Source organism: Enoplosus armatus, chromosome 17, assembly GCF_043641665.1.
Source record: "Enoplosus armatus isolate fEnoArm2 chromosome 17, fEnoArm2.hap1, whole genome shotgun sequence".
In the NCBI taxonomy this organism is placed as follows: domain Eukaryota; kingdom Metazoa; phylum Chordata; class Actinopteri; order Centrarchiformes; family Enoplosidae; genus Enoplosus; species Enoplosus armatus.
Window position 1 is genome coordinate 4,480,885 of NC_092196.1, and position 13,399 is coordinate 4,494,283.

General features: G+C 48.0%; 1 protein-coding gene across 1 annotated transcript; it reads left to right on the forward strand.

The window, feature by feature from the left end:
- The first annotated feature begins 10,628 nt into the window (after positions 1–10,628).
- nfil3-2 (nuclear factor, interleukin 3 regulated, member 2) lies at positions 10,629–12,516 on the forward strand. The gene has a single exon (XM_070922855.1). It carries the CDS (start codon positions 10,711–10,713, stop codon positions 12,514–12,516), a length of 1,806 nt encoding a protein of 601 aa, XP_070778956.1. The 5' UTR covers positions 10,629–10,710.
- The last annotated feature ends 883 nt before the right edge of the window (positions 12,517–13,399 follow it).

Genomic DNA, 13,399 nt, shown 5'->3' on the forward strand with positions numbered 1-13,399 from the left:
CAAATGCAGGCCGGCGAGGAGAGGAGTTGTGCACTTGGCTAGTTTCTCTCCCAGAGCCCCTGAAGGTGGCAAGGCAGTCTGACAGCCAGACAGACAGAGACAGAGACAGACAGCGGGTGTGTCTGCTATTACTCAACAGTTCTATTAGAAACCTTCAAAACACGAGAGCTTTAATTATAACAGGGGAATTCACATTCAGTCTAGATAATGATTCTTGTGGTTCTTTTGTCTATTGTAATTACACACACAGCGTCAAAGTGCCAGAAGTTCAATACAATTTTGGATCAACTCGGAATCCATTTTTCCCTCCTTCAGTTGGGAATTTGTGAAAAGAAAAATCATGGTACTTTGGAGTCAGCAGGTGGCAGCAAAGACAATATATTCAGCGTCGCAGTGTCCTCCAGTCTCACCATCTACCACTTGATGTAACTCATGCTATGGATCACTGCATTTTTTTTATTGTTCCTGCAGCTTAGCAAGTTAGTTGGCATGGTGATGAGTGATAGTTAAATACTGCAACTGTGCACTGCGTGCATTTTTTTATGTGTGTATGCAGGTAGAAATGTGCAGAAGCTGATTTATGCCAGCATAAAAAGGTCAATTGAATTTAGAGAAAATATTTGATGCAATACATATGCCAGAATTTAAGATCATTGCTATTTTGTTATGAGAAATCCTCAGATAATGAATTCAGTTTGGTATGCGTCATCATCATTTTATTACTATACATATATATATGCACATATATCATTTTTTAAATATTAATACTAATTCTCCCCAAAACAGATAAGAAAAGCACCATTTTGCAAGTATAAATAGACTAAGTGAATTGCAGGAGGCTGTGGTGAAATGGAAAGGTAATAAGGTAGAGGCGAGGCAGACGCTGCAGGTGTGGAGCGGAGGGAAGAGTCTCATTTAATGAATCTACTGCAACATGCTGCTGTTACGCTGCCGTCTTCACCCACATCTATGCATCCATAAAAATAAAAAAAAACAGAACCCCCCCATCACCCCCCCCCCCCCCATTTTGTTCACCCCCTTTTTTTCCAGTGAAAGGATAAAGCCTGTTGCTAGGCAGACAGTGCGACAGTTGCCATGGGAACGCTTGCAGACATAGCTGGAAGGGGGAAAACGTTGGGCAGGGTGGGGATAAGGATGGGGTGCAAAAAGAGAGGGAGTGATGCGGAGACAGAGAGAGAGTGTGTGTGTGGTTTTATGGGGGGAGGGGGATCCAAGTTCACGGCCAATGCCTCCGCTCCTCCAGTGCTGTTTGTCTCCTCCAGCTAAAGGAGGAAACAAAGAGGTGCAAAGGAATGGGGATCCACATTTAGTTCAAATTTGAGGTTCCACATTAGGGTGGGTGGGGGGGGGGGGTTACCCTCTGATAATGCAGTGTCACAGGATGTATGTGTGAATGGCAGATAAGACTAAAACATAAAAATAAAAAAATCACAAAGCTGGACTAATTTATAAGCTGTAACAGCATGTATAAAAGAACAATAACACACCGAATCAAGAACTAGAAACAATAACAAAAAATGGCCACTTGGCATAATTGAGACAGGCATTATTGAGTGGATTCAACAAACCGGAGCGTGGACGCACACAAGAACAAGTGATTACTGCAGTATCAAAGGTGAAAAGTCCTTAGCACCCTTCAAGGACACAAAACAATCCAATTACACAGAATAATCGCTGCACTTAATGTAACTGTATGCACCAAACACAAATGTTACTGTAATATGGTGAACTATGCTTACATCTTTGTGGGAAAGGAAAATGATGCGAGGATGAAAAACCAAGGGCACAAGTTTTCTGAACATACACTCACACATACACACACACTCCCATGCAAAAGATAGTACAGCCTTGAAGATAAAGGGAGATAATGAACACATCCGCAGCAGACGTCAGCCCTCAAGGCTTCCATTCAGGCGCTTTTTTTCCCCCCATCTTAAATCACTCTGCGGATAATGTAGTGTACTGCACATTAACTGAGACACTGAGCAGACCGTTACCATCCCTGAGTCTGGAGCAGGATGGAGGAAGATGGCTATCTGACACGTGGAGCTGCCTCAGTGACCATCCAAAACTGCACAGCTGCTATTCTCTACGTTGCAAATCGCTATTGGAAGCTGCGCGAGTCTCTTCCCTGCCAACGTGACACACATTCCTGCTCTGTGATCAAGATGAACGAAAACAGACACCTCAGATTACACAATATGGCTGCATTCTGGCCCGAGGAGCCGGTTCAGCACAGCTTAGTCAACACCGTGTGGCGGAAGTCGATTTCGGCTTTTTTCAACAATACAATGACGGACACTGTGAGGGCCAAGCCAGCTTCTGAGGCTATTAAACCGAAAATGTTCCACTTGTGTTCGTGACAATAGTGTCTGTGGTTTCCTCTAGAGAGCCAGTGTCACAATATTGAGTTGAAAACGTATTGTGAGTTTGCACAATAAGTCTTTTCCTGGAGGTGGTGATGCAGAAACACCAGGTTGGTAGGGACCATGGGACGGAAGAAACCCTCCCATTCACACACACACATACACACACAAACACACATGTATGCAGATGAACAGTTACAAGGTGTGGACCCACAATTCTTGCACCCGTGTCCAGTGTGATCTGGATTTGATGGTGCACTACAGAGTGGTTCTGGGTTGTAGCTGCTACAGATATTTCTTTTCTGTTTTCTGTCGACCAGATGAATACACCATTCTGCTAATCCAGTGGTGGAAAGTACATTTACTGAAGTAATATACTAAAGTACAGTTTTACTGTGTTTATACTTCTTCTCCACTACATTTATCCGTATATTTTGCTGATTACTTTCAACACAGATCATATGATCAGCTTCCAAAATGGGATGCATTGATCAGTGCTTAAAGTTTTGTTTTGAAATACTTTTACATTTTAAACAACTTGCCTTAAATTAAAAGTTCTTGGTGTTCTATAGCTATTTGATTATCATTACTGATGCCTTAAGTTATACGTAGAATTATAATGCTGCGATGGGTTGAGGTGGTGCGAATCCAATTTAGCGCATATTTTACATTTGCATTTTACATATTTTATAACTAGCAACTATATCTGTTGGACTGATGTAAAAAGTAAAAAGTACAATATTTCCCTCTGAGATGAAGTGGAGTAGCAGCATAAAGTGGCATAAGGACAGTACAAGTACCTCAAAACTGTGCTTCTCGGGTACTGTACTTGACAAAATGGTCCAGCATTGCCTGTCCAGGCCTGTAGGACAGTGAGGGGGCCTTTAAGGCACTTAAAGCAATAGTTTGACTTTTTGGGAAATATGCTTATTCGCTTTCTTGCCAAGAGTTAGATGAGAAAATCAATACCGCCCTTAATGTTTGTCTTATAAACATACAGCAACAGCTAGCAGCCGGTTAGCTTAGCTTACCATAAAGACTGGGAACAGGAGGAAACTGTTAGCCTAGCTCTGTCTGAAGATAACAAACCTCTGAAGCTTAGAGGCTTTGTTTGTACAAAAAGCAAAATACTGATCACAACTTTACGGGCTAGCTGTTTCCCACTGTGTCCTGTCCTTACGCTACGCTAAGCTAACTGGCTGCCGGGCCGTATATTCACCATACAAACACGAGAGTGGCATTGATCCTCTCAATAATATAGCCAATATTTCCCTAGATGTGGAACTATTCCTTTAACTTAAATCTGGTCTACCACCAGAGGGAAAAAAAAAAGATGAAATAGCACACAATTACTCAGAAAGCCACATGGGTCTGTTAGACAAAGTCTGGTAAGTATAGCCTCCGCAAAGGATGCGAGTCTGCTTTTCCCAAAACACCGGCTGCGGTGGGTAAAACAGGTTCTTTTTATATTTCTTTGCTCACGGCTTGTTTCTGTGTGCCTTTCCACTGCCTGCTGCTTTTTTTTTTTTTTTTTTGGTAATGTCTAGTAACCTTATTATGAGTATCTAAGGCCTCCATCTGACTGCGAGTCTGGCTTTGAGCCTAGCCCCTCCCCCTTCCAGGCCTGTCTCCTCCCCCTGCATCTCCTCTCCTGCAACAGGATTTGAAGGCGAGGATGGAGGGAGGGGGCAGAGCCGAGAGGGAAACAAAAAACGTGACGAGGCACCCAAAGCGTCCTGTTATGCAACAACTGACCTACTAACATACATTTAGAGACTCTGGGAGGGAAGCAGAGAGAGAGAGAGAGAGAGAGAGAGAGAGAGAGAGGGGGGAACTGGAGCAAACATGACATGAGGAGCGCACTGGAAACAAGCGGCACTGTGTTCACACTCTCGCATATACCTGCACTAATCGAAGAGCTGGTGTTCAGAAAGTGACGGACGGCGTGTGTGTGTGTGTGTGTGTGTGTGTGGCCGATGCGCAAAGCGGATTGTTGGACGGAAAGAGGACCTCTGTGGATCATTTCTTAGAGGAAAAAGGGGGTAAGTTTGTGTCATTATTAATAACTGCATCGTGGCATTAATAGATACACAGGCTGCTCTGAATATTGTGGGGGTTTTTTTTTTTAGCATTTTGTTTTGTTTTGGTGAGGAGTTCGCCGCTGCCTTTTTGGTCCATGAGTGTTTGTTTTGGTGCATCTTCTCAATGTCAAGGCGAGGCGAGGCTGCCCCCCACTTCTGAAAGCCTATGTGAGGGTCTGTTTGTGCGTGTGAGGGAAGGGGTGGGGGGGGGGGTGGGGGGGCGGTGGCCAGAGGTTATGGGATTCCTTCAGGAAAAAAAAAAGGTGCGGTGCGTCTGGTGGAAACGCAGGGAGGGCGACTTGCGGTGGATGTTTTGGATGCGGTGCCACAGTTGTGATGCGGCAGGGTCAACACACACACACACACACACACACAGCTGTGTTATGGTGCATACCCCCAGTCACATATCCGCAGTCTGTTGTGGTGCTTTTAGGGGCCAGTTTAGTCTGTTTATCCCAGTGTCTGTTTAACAGCACACCTGCTTTCTGATCAGTTATTGAACAGTAATTATTATTATTATTATTATTAGTAGTAGTATTAGTATTAGTATTATTATAGGCTTCAGGGTCAGGTTCATATGTTGGACTGATTTATACTCGGCTTCTTTTGGGTCAGTAGGCTAGTCCGTGCAGACAGCTGGAAAAATCACATGCAGGCTCCGAGGACACACTTCTCTCCGTCACGTGTAGCAGCTCTTTGTAAAGGTTAACGCGGCTGTGCAGCAGGTTAACCCTTTAGTGGGCGAGCAGTCTGCAGCAGCACCACCACGCAATCCAGTCCGGCAGCGCGGCGGCGGGGCACGATCGTCCACCCTGGACGTTTCTACGCGTGGACGGCTTGACGTGTCTCGCTTTGTTTACGCCCTCGGCCTCGGACCGACGGGCACGGGCAGGATGGAGACTGGCCAAGTTGACGGGCTCTGGTGAGCGCAGCCGCGGCCAGGTGAGGTGCAGAACATCTGGACCCGAATGTGGGTCAGATGTGTGGCTATCTGGGTCCCCGTGCAGCTCGGGTGACGCGCTACTACAGCAGTATCCATTTTGATAGCGCAGCAGGCGAGAAGGTGCAGATTGTTTTGTTGTCTGCTGTTGAGTTTGGATTTCGTCGCGCAGATGGATCCACGCGGTCGCCTCGGATGACTGAGGATCCGATTGAATATGCATGAAGACGATTTGTCAGACAGTGCAACAAAGGAGGCATGCGGGGTAACAGATTCCCCTCAATGGGCTGCTGCGTGAATGATTAGGGCTGTGCGTTTGTTAGGTGTTTTGCGTTTTGCTTTGCGCCCAACCTATCAGAGTGATGAACAATACATGACGGCCTTTAAATGGACTTGATCTGCTATTAACAACTCCGTTTGGCTGCAGTCCAGCACTGCTTCAGTAAGGGGGTGTGCAATGTTGTCCTAACTTGCAGGCACAAAGACATTTTATGTCATATTTTACGTTCCTGGCGTCATTTTCCACGCCGGCTTTGTGGTTGAGACACTGCACGTGGGCACGGTCCTTCCTCTCCAGCAGTGGCATGCGTTAAGGCACCACATGCACACTTTACATCCCTAGAATCCACACGTAACAGCAGCGTGAACAAGCCATGTTCGACATTAAAAAGAAAACGGATCTAGTTGTGACGGCGTCCGGGGCAGCGTGTCTCTGCCCGGCGGAGTGGAGCATGGCTGGGAGCGATTTACGCATTATGTGCTACGGCGTGCCGCGTCTGTGGCTGCAACACACCGCGTAGGAGACACGGACGAGGCTATGCAGGTTGCATAATAAATGAATTAAATAATTAAAATGGATTAAAATGAACGGGGCAGATTATGCAATCGGTGGAAACCCGTCGTCTGTGGCCGTGCGGCGCCGCGCTTTGCTCGCCGCGGTTGGCGCACACACTGGGTCTCTATGCCAGCTACGAATGTAGGTCACATTAGTCCTGTGGGAGGGAGAGGAGGGAGGGAGGGGGGGGGGCGCACAACCGCCTCTGACTAGAAAGGCAGAGTCGAAACCCCACCAAAATAAATCCTCGCCCCGCCATAACAAAGAAACGAGGCAGCCATGCAGAAATAGAAGACTGGCACACCGTGGAAAGCCCCCGCGCGACCTTGATAAATAACATTTCGCTTATCAAAACGTGTTACAGTTATGAGAGGGGATTTCACATCTTCGGCCTCTTGCATCACTGATCTGAGCTGCTCACTCAGACAACTGTGGGTCGTTAAGGTTCTGATCCGAGCCTTTACTAAATAAAGATCCGGGAGGGGTCAGGGGTGGTCAGAGGACCACGGAGCGCTTTTCCATCCCGTCCCACTTTGTGGCTTCTTGACTTTCTCGGGGTTTCCTGGCACATGGGAGATGGTAAAAGATGAGGGCCGCGCTTTGTTATTGTGCTGCGGTTTGGAACCAGCACAGAGGCGAATTACAGCATTTAGTAGGCCACGGGAGCACATGTGACTGGTGCAACACATGGACTGAGTCACTCTGCTCCCTTTTTTTTTTCTCTTCCCTTTTGGAGAGAGGGGTTATATGGCCGTGTGTTCGTGGAACAAGGCTCCAGCTCGGATAGGACTCCGCCTTTCTGGCATGCAGCCCGATCTATTACCCCCCCCCCCCCTCTCTCTCCTTCTTTTTCTTGGAAGGATAAAGTCAGCACCCAGACTTGGAATTCAAGCAGTCCCCACCCACATGACCCCCTCCCCAACCCTACACCACGTGCCATACATTGCATTCTTCCAAAGAGAGGGGGTGAAGTGTGTGTGTGTGTGTGTGTGTGTGTGTGTGTGGGGGGGGGGGGGGGGGTCAACAGTTTCATCATTCCCCTTTTATTTTAGACCTGCTCCCATTTCCTGAAACGCTCCACAGAAACACGTGCAGGGGGTTTTGAACTCGGTCCCACTGTTTCCACCAAAGCTCGCTGCCACATTTAGACTCTCGCGGTGCGGGGCCCCTGCGGTTTGAGCGAGCGAGCGCAACTTGGATTCTTCTGCTGTGCTATCATTCCACAAGTGCCGCAGAGACCCAGCGATGACACGTGGAAGAATATATGATACGTTGGAGAGAGTAATCTAGGTCAAGGAAATGTGTGCGAATACACTGTAGGCTTGCTCGCGTCAGGGGGAAGGATTTGTACACTTGAGCTGGAAAATTTAATGTATGCGTGCAAATAAGATGGCTGCACTTGAACTTGCTTTTGGCGGCAGTGATTTATTGATTCATTGGCCACGTTCCCGTTGTTGTGGGTTTAAGCATCTGCTGTGACTGTGACGGCAAAGAGGGGGTGAATGAAATGGACTAATGGACTGCAGGCCTCGTGGGTCGGTGGGATTCACGCTCCTTCACATGGTTGTATATTGAGGGGTGCTACTGAGGGAGAGATAGACTCCTACTGTGAGCTAATTAAACACAAGAGTTCATTCATGTGTGGAGCTCATCCCGACTGTAGGAAGGAGAGATATGCAATATACGCACTCTGTGACGTCAATCACCCTCCTTTTGTTCCAGAACGTTGTTTTCTCACCATCTGCTTTTGGCCGTGTCAAGCCACAGGTTCAGAGGAAGGGAGAGAAATGATTGGCTGGCCCTTCTGCCCACCCCCCCGACCCCTTTTGTTGCTATGGGTGACACATTCCTTCTATTGATGCAATACCAACATTGTCGCAATCGCCTCTGGCCCCCCCCCCCCCCCCCCCCCCCCCCCCGCCCAGCTAACAGTATAATCTCATCTCCATCCCTCTCTTTGTTTTAACTCTGCCTCATTGATTCCCTGTATTTCTTTGTCTCCACTCCACTTGCTCTCACCTCCGTCAACACTCTCATTCTCTGCGCCTCCTTCTTTTTTTTGTTTTGTCTTCCCGTCTCTTTTTGTCTTTTCTTTTTTTTTTCCTGGTCTCCTGCCGCCTCACCTCTCCGCAGCTCAGGCTGACCTATATTCCAGCAAGCCGTACAGTGGAGGTAGCGAGGCTCGTGTTTACAGAGTGCGGTCGGCCCACAGTTTCTGGGTCAGTGGGACATGCTGAGAAAAAGCCTCTCCCTGTCTCTCTCTCTCTCTCTCGTGCCCAACAGCCACATGTCAAAGGCTGATTCAGCCAAGCAGAGGAGGAAAAAAATCCAGACAGCAGCACCTTTACTTCCAAACATAAATATGTAATGTGGATTCTCGCATTAGATTTGATTCCGTTGGAAATGACTTCCATTGTCTGCATTTTAGAGCTAAAAAACTCCTTATTCAAAATCCATATTCATTGTGAGGGGTGCGCCTGTAGTTACGTAACGGTGTCAGATCCTGGGGAAGAGCAGAACCAGCGCAAACACCATGCCAGATTATGAGATTACAGATTCAGACAGTGTAATAGTTCTTATGTGGTTTAACCTGGTGCAGATGTTGAGTAACACACATTTACTGCAGCTGGGAAAAATGGATGGGATCTACTGTGGCTCTATTATCATGGACACATTTGAATAGAAAACAGCAAAACATATAACATAGACACTTTAGGCAGCACTTTTTGATTTGTTTGACCTTCAATACTTCCGTCACTTTGCCGATCTGATCGTGTAAATTCATTCAATCCCAGTGCACTTTTCTGTTGAACTCATCTGTGTCATGCCCTAATCATCGCAACGCCATACTGGTTTTGTCTGGAGGCACGCCCGCCATGCGCCTTACAGAGGGCTCCCTGCTGTGTGTGAGCTCAGAGTCATCCATCTCCATAGTTATGAGACTTTTCGACCACCCTTGTGTTTTACTCAAATGTTAACAGGCCGGGTTATTCCTGCCCGTGTCCCGCCTCCTGCCTCCTTTCTTTCCAGAGGCCCTTGACCTATATTTATCAATGCTCCACCTCCCTGCTGCCCGCGCACCTCCCAATCTCTCGCCCCAGTCACAGCTTCTTTATCCTTGACCTGCAGTGGCTGCTGCCTTTGTCTGCCTTATCTGCTCACTCTGCATCATTGATTTGGCATTGAGTTGTTTTTGGCGAAGAATGCTGCCACATTCCTCTGCGGATGAACGCACGGTGGGGGGTGTAGCTGTGTTTGTGGATGGGGTTTCTTAGTGGAAAAGCAGTGGGGCTGTCCCTCATTTGGGAAATGTTCTAAAACAGATCCAGGGAACCCCACCAGTCCCGTGTCTGACTCACCCCTTGCTCTGTCTGGCCCAAGTACTCATCAGGCAAACAAAAAGAGCTAATCCTAAAACAATCTAGTCTTGTGCTCTCAGCATGCGTTAGACTGATGCAATTTCTGCGGTGTTACACTATTTATTTCATGTGTGCACTTGCTTCAGTTGCCGTACATGCCGTTTCTAATTACCAGTCTTTTATTTTTGCCTTTAGCTGCCTCAATAAATGTGAGCTCAGATATTTAAACGGCGCCTTTATAACTACTGGGTGACGAGATGAAACAGTATCTTCAGCCTTGCAATGGACTCAATGTCCTCATTGCATCACAAAAGTCAACATCAACACACCAGGCTCAAGGGTCAGGGGTCATAGGCTGCACACAGAGCAGATCAATAGCGGGGGCTAAAAGGTCAGACAGTGAGGTCAAGCAGCCATTCATTGGTTGCCACTGTCACTTAAAGCCAGACATGCCGAAACAGCAAAGGGAAGCTGTTCGGATGTAGAAATGCGCCTTTGATCACTATGCATGCTTAAAGGAACAACAACATAAGCAGGAATGACAAACGGCGTAAAAGAAATGCATAATGGAGTTCCAGCAGTCCACATGGATTAACATGTCTTTTTTTTTTTCTGTTTTTATCTCTGCAGCCTTTCATCTTGCAGTCAACTGCGGAGAGAAGCGAGACAGACAGAGGGAGCGAGAGCGAGGCTCCCCAAGAGACTGACACGCTGAGGTAGACGGGCCGACCTACATCCTGCTGTTTTTATGGAGATCTAGGACACTTCTCCACCAGCTTAGCTCAGAGCGCTGATTCTCATGCTCAACCTTTAACAACCGTCAACGGAAAAGCAGGAGGAAGACCGGGAAGAGTCTGGACACTGAACCAAAAACACGTCAGGAGGATAAATGAGGGTTGCTAATGCTGAGCTCCAGCTGTTCTTTATCTTTCTGGCTAATTTGGACACTTGAGTCCCCTCTTGTCATAACCACACCGAACCTTCAATAAACAGACCAAGAACCAAGAAAACTTTCAACGGTTGTTTTTGTCACCACCCCCCACCTCCCCTTGACCTCTGACCCCAGTTGCCCAAAAAAACATTTCAAACTGGCTGCCATTAGACAAGAATGGAAAATCTTACTTCAGCTCTCAAAACATTAAACAAAAACTCAGGGGATAACCTAAACTGCCTTGAGACCTTCAGTGGTTATGAAGAGTCTCCTTCTGCCCCAGGGAGTCCAGCTCGCACGGGGCGCCTCACCAAGCCCAAACCCAACATGAGCTGCAGGCGAAAGCGCGAGTTCATTTCTGATGAGAAGAAGGACGCCTCCTATTGGGAGAAACGCCGCAAAAACAATGAGGCCGCCAAGCGCTCCCGCGAGAAGCGACGCCTCAATGATATGGTTTTGGAGAACCGCGTCATTGCACTGAATGATGAGAATGTGAGACTTAAGACAGAGCTGCTCCAGCTGAAGCTGCGCTTTGGCCTCATAAGCACCGCCTCCTACATTGAAAATAGCCAGCAGATTGGTGGAGGCAACAACACAGGAGGCTCATCCTCCTCCTCCTCTGCTCAGTACTATTCCAGCGGTTACTCTAGCGGTTCTCAGGTGATGATGAACTCTGACTCCTCAGAAACAGAGCAGTCAGGACGCAGCGAGGGCCACAGGCAGCTGGTGAAATACTCCCCACGCGGCTCCCTCTCTGACATGTCCGACGCCTCCTCCAGGGACAGCCCAGAGCCAATTCCTTTTGAGATCAAACAGGAAGGTGACAGGCTGGAGATGGACATTGCCAATGGCACCACCACCCAGATCATGTTCAACATCCACCGTGGTCTGGCCTCTGTGCCCACCCACCACCAGATCCAGCAGCATTCTCAGGAGCTGGAGGCTGCATATCACACCCAACAGCAGCAGCAGCAGCAGCACCACCACCTTCACCAACAACAACCCCATCTGGAGCCTGTTACTGCTATCAACACTGTCAGCCAGCCTGCCCCTAACCCACCTGCTGCCCAGAGGAGCGTCATTCTGTACGGCTCCAGCAGCGCCTCCTATCCTGTGGACGCCCTGACGAGGCCCCAGTCCATTACGGAGAGCTCCACGGAGACACTGGCTGAGGTGACAAAACAGCTGGAGAGGAAGACATTAGACTCCCCTCCATATGAGCTCTCAGACAGCCACAATGAGGCCGGAGAGAGACAGGTGTACCGAGGCTGCCAACTCCCCCAGCAACACCTGCGGCAGGAGCAGCAGCAAGAGAGCGACTCGTCTGCAGAGCTCCTCCACAAACCAGTGGAGGAGGTCAGCCACTCCCACCTGTACCACCATCTCCAGCAGTCTCATCATTCATACCTCAGTGCCCAAGACGAGGAGCCACCTGTGCTTACCTACGAAGGTGGGCCTGGGAGAGAGGCTTACTACCAAGGCCAATCAAGCTCCTCTGGCAAGGACACCTCATCCAGTGATGGAGATCCCCGCAGCTCTGACAAAGAGGCCTCCACGGATGATGATGAGTCCCCCTCCTCGTCCTGCTCAGATATGGGCAGCTACCACAACCAACATCTTACTGGCCTCCACCAGCCTGCCTCGCCTCTGCCCTCCTCCCGGGCCTGCTCTCAGGCCCAGGGCCGGGATCCCCAGGGGGAGGTGAAGGGCACAGCGTTGCCTCACAAACTCAGACTCAAACACCGGGCCATGAGCACCGGCAGCAGTGGTGGCAACTGCTCCGGCCAGGAGTCCCCAACTACCCCTCCCTCTGCTACAACTCCCCCCCTGCCCCAGCACCCCTACTTGTCCCTCATGCCACAGCAGAACGTTAACCGAGAGAGCCAGAGTGGAGCCTGTAAACAGGCGGCCTCAGGGGAGGGGGCCAGGAAGGACAGCGGGAAAAAGGAGACAGGTGGACGACGAAACAAGAGGCGAGATTAGGTTACATACACTTTTAGAACTTGTAACAACCGAAACAAAAGACATTTCTCCTCTAAGAACTACCCTGCCATCATGCCTTTGCCCTATAATCAAATCCTCCCCTCAAGCCCCCGGGACAGGAAGCTGGGCTTTTCTTCTCCCCTACCCCCAATATCACCCAAAAAGGCTGGACATCTTGTAGGGCTGTATCATATTTGTATATATTGTACAGATTTGTCATTTCTTACATCCTCTTCATACTTACAGAAGCACTTTTGTTTATGTGATGAGAGGAGGAATGGAACTGCCTACTTTTCTACTTTTGTCATCCAACAACATACTTCAGCGTACATCAACATTTTGATCACTTGCAAACAAGAATGTAGGAAAACGATAAGTTTTAAGCTTTATCAGTACTATAAATTTGGTACATATCTGACTGTAGACAAACATACACATGTATGGCTATCTGCCTTAATTCAAATCAAATGCAAACGAACACTGGGGACATTCCCTCGACCAAAGAAGCACCAACACTACAAATGTTAAGTTCCATACCTCTTCCCAGACCCTACCTCTACCGACCCATACTCTCCCCAACCATCTCCATTATTTCACGAAAGATCGCCATCACCTTTATTTTTTAAGCACTTGGTTTGTATATTACTGTGTATATGAATATATGTATCTATTATAAATATATATTTTACAAAGAAATTTGAATACAAATTCAACAAAAACGCAACGTACCTGCAATGGTAAAAGAGGGTTTTGAAAGTGACCATCCTATTATAAATCACAATTACTGTACAGCCATGTTGTCCACTGTTGGCACAGGACCCATTCGAATTAAAACACCTCTCTCTCTTGATTGTTAAGCTTTAGCATTAATCATTTGTTAATG

Coding starts and splice junctions, on each gene's coding strand:
- nfil3-2 (XM_070922855.1), top strand. CDS start 10,711: ATGGAAAATCTTACTTCAGCTCTCAAAACATTAAACAAAAACTCAGGG.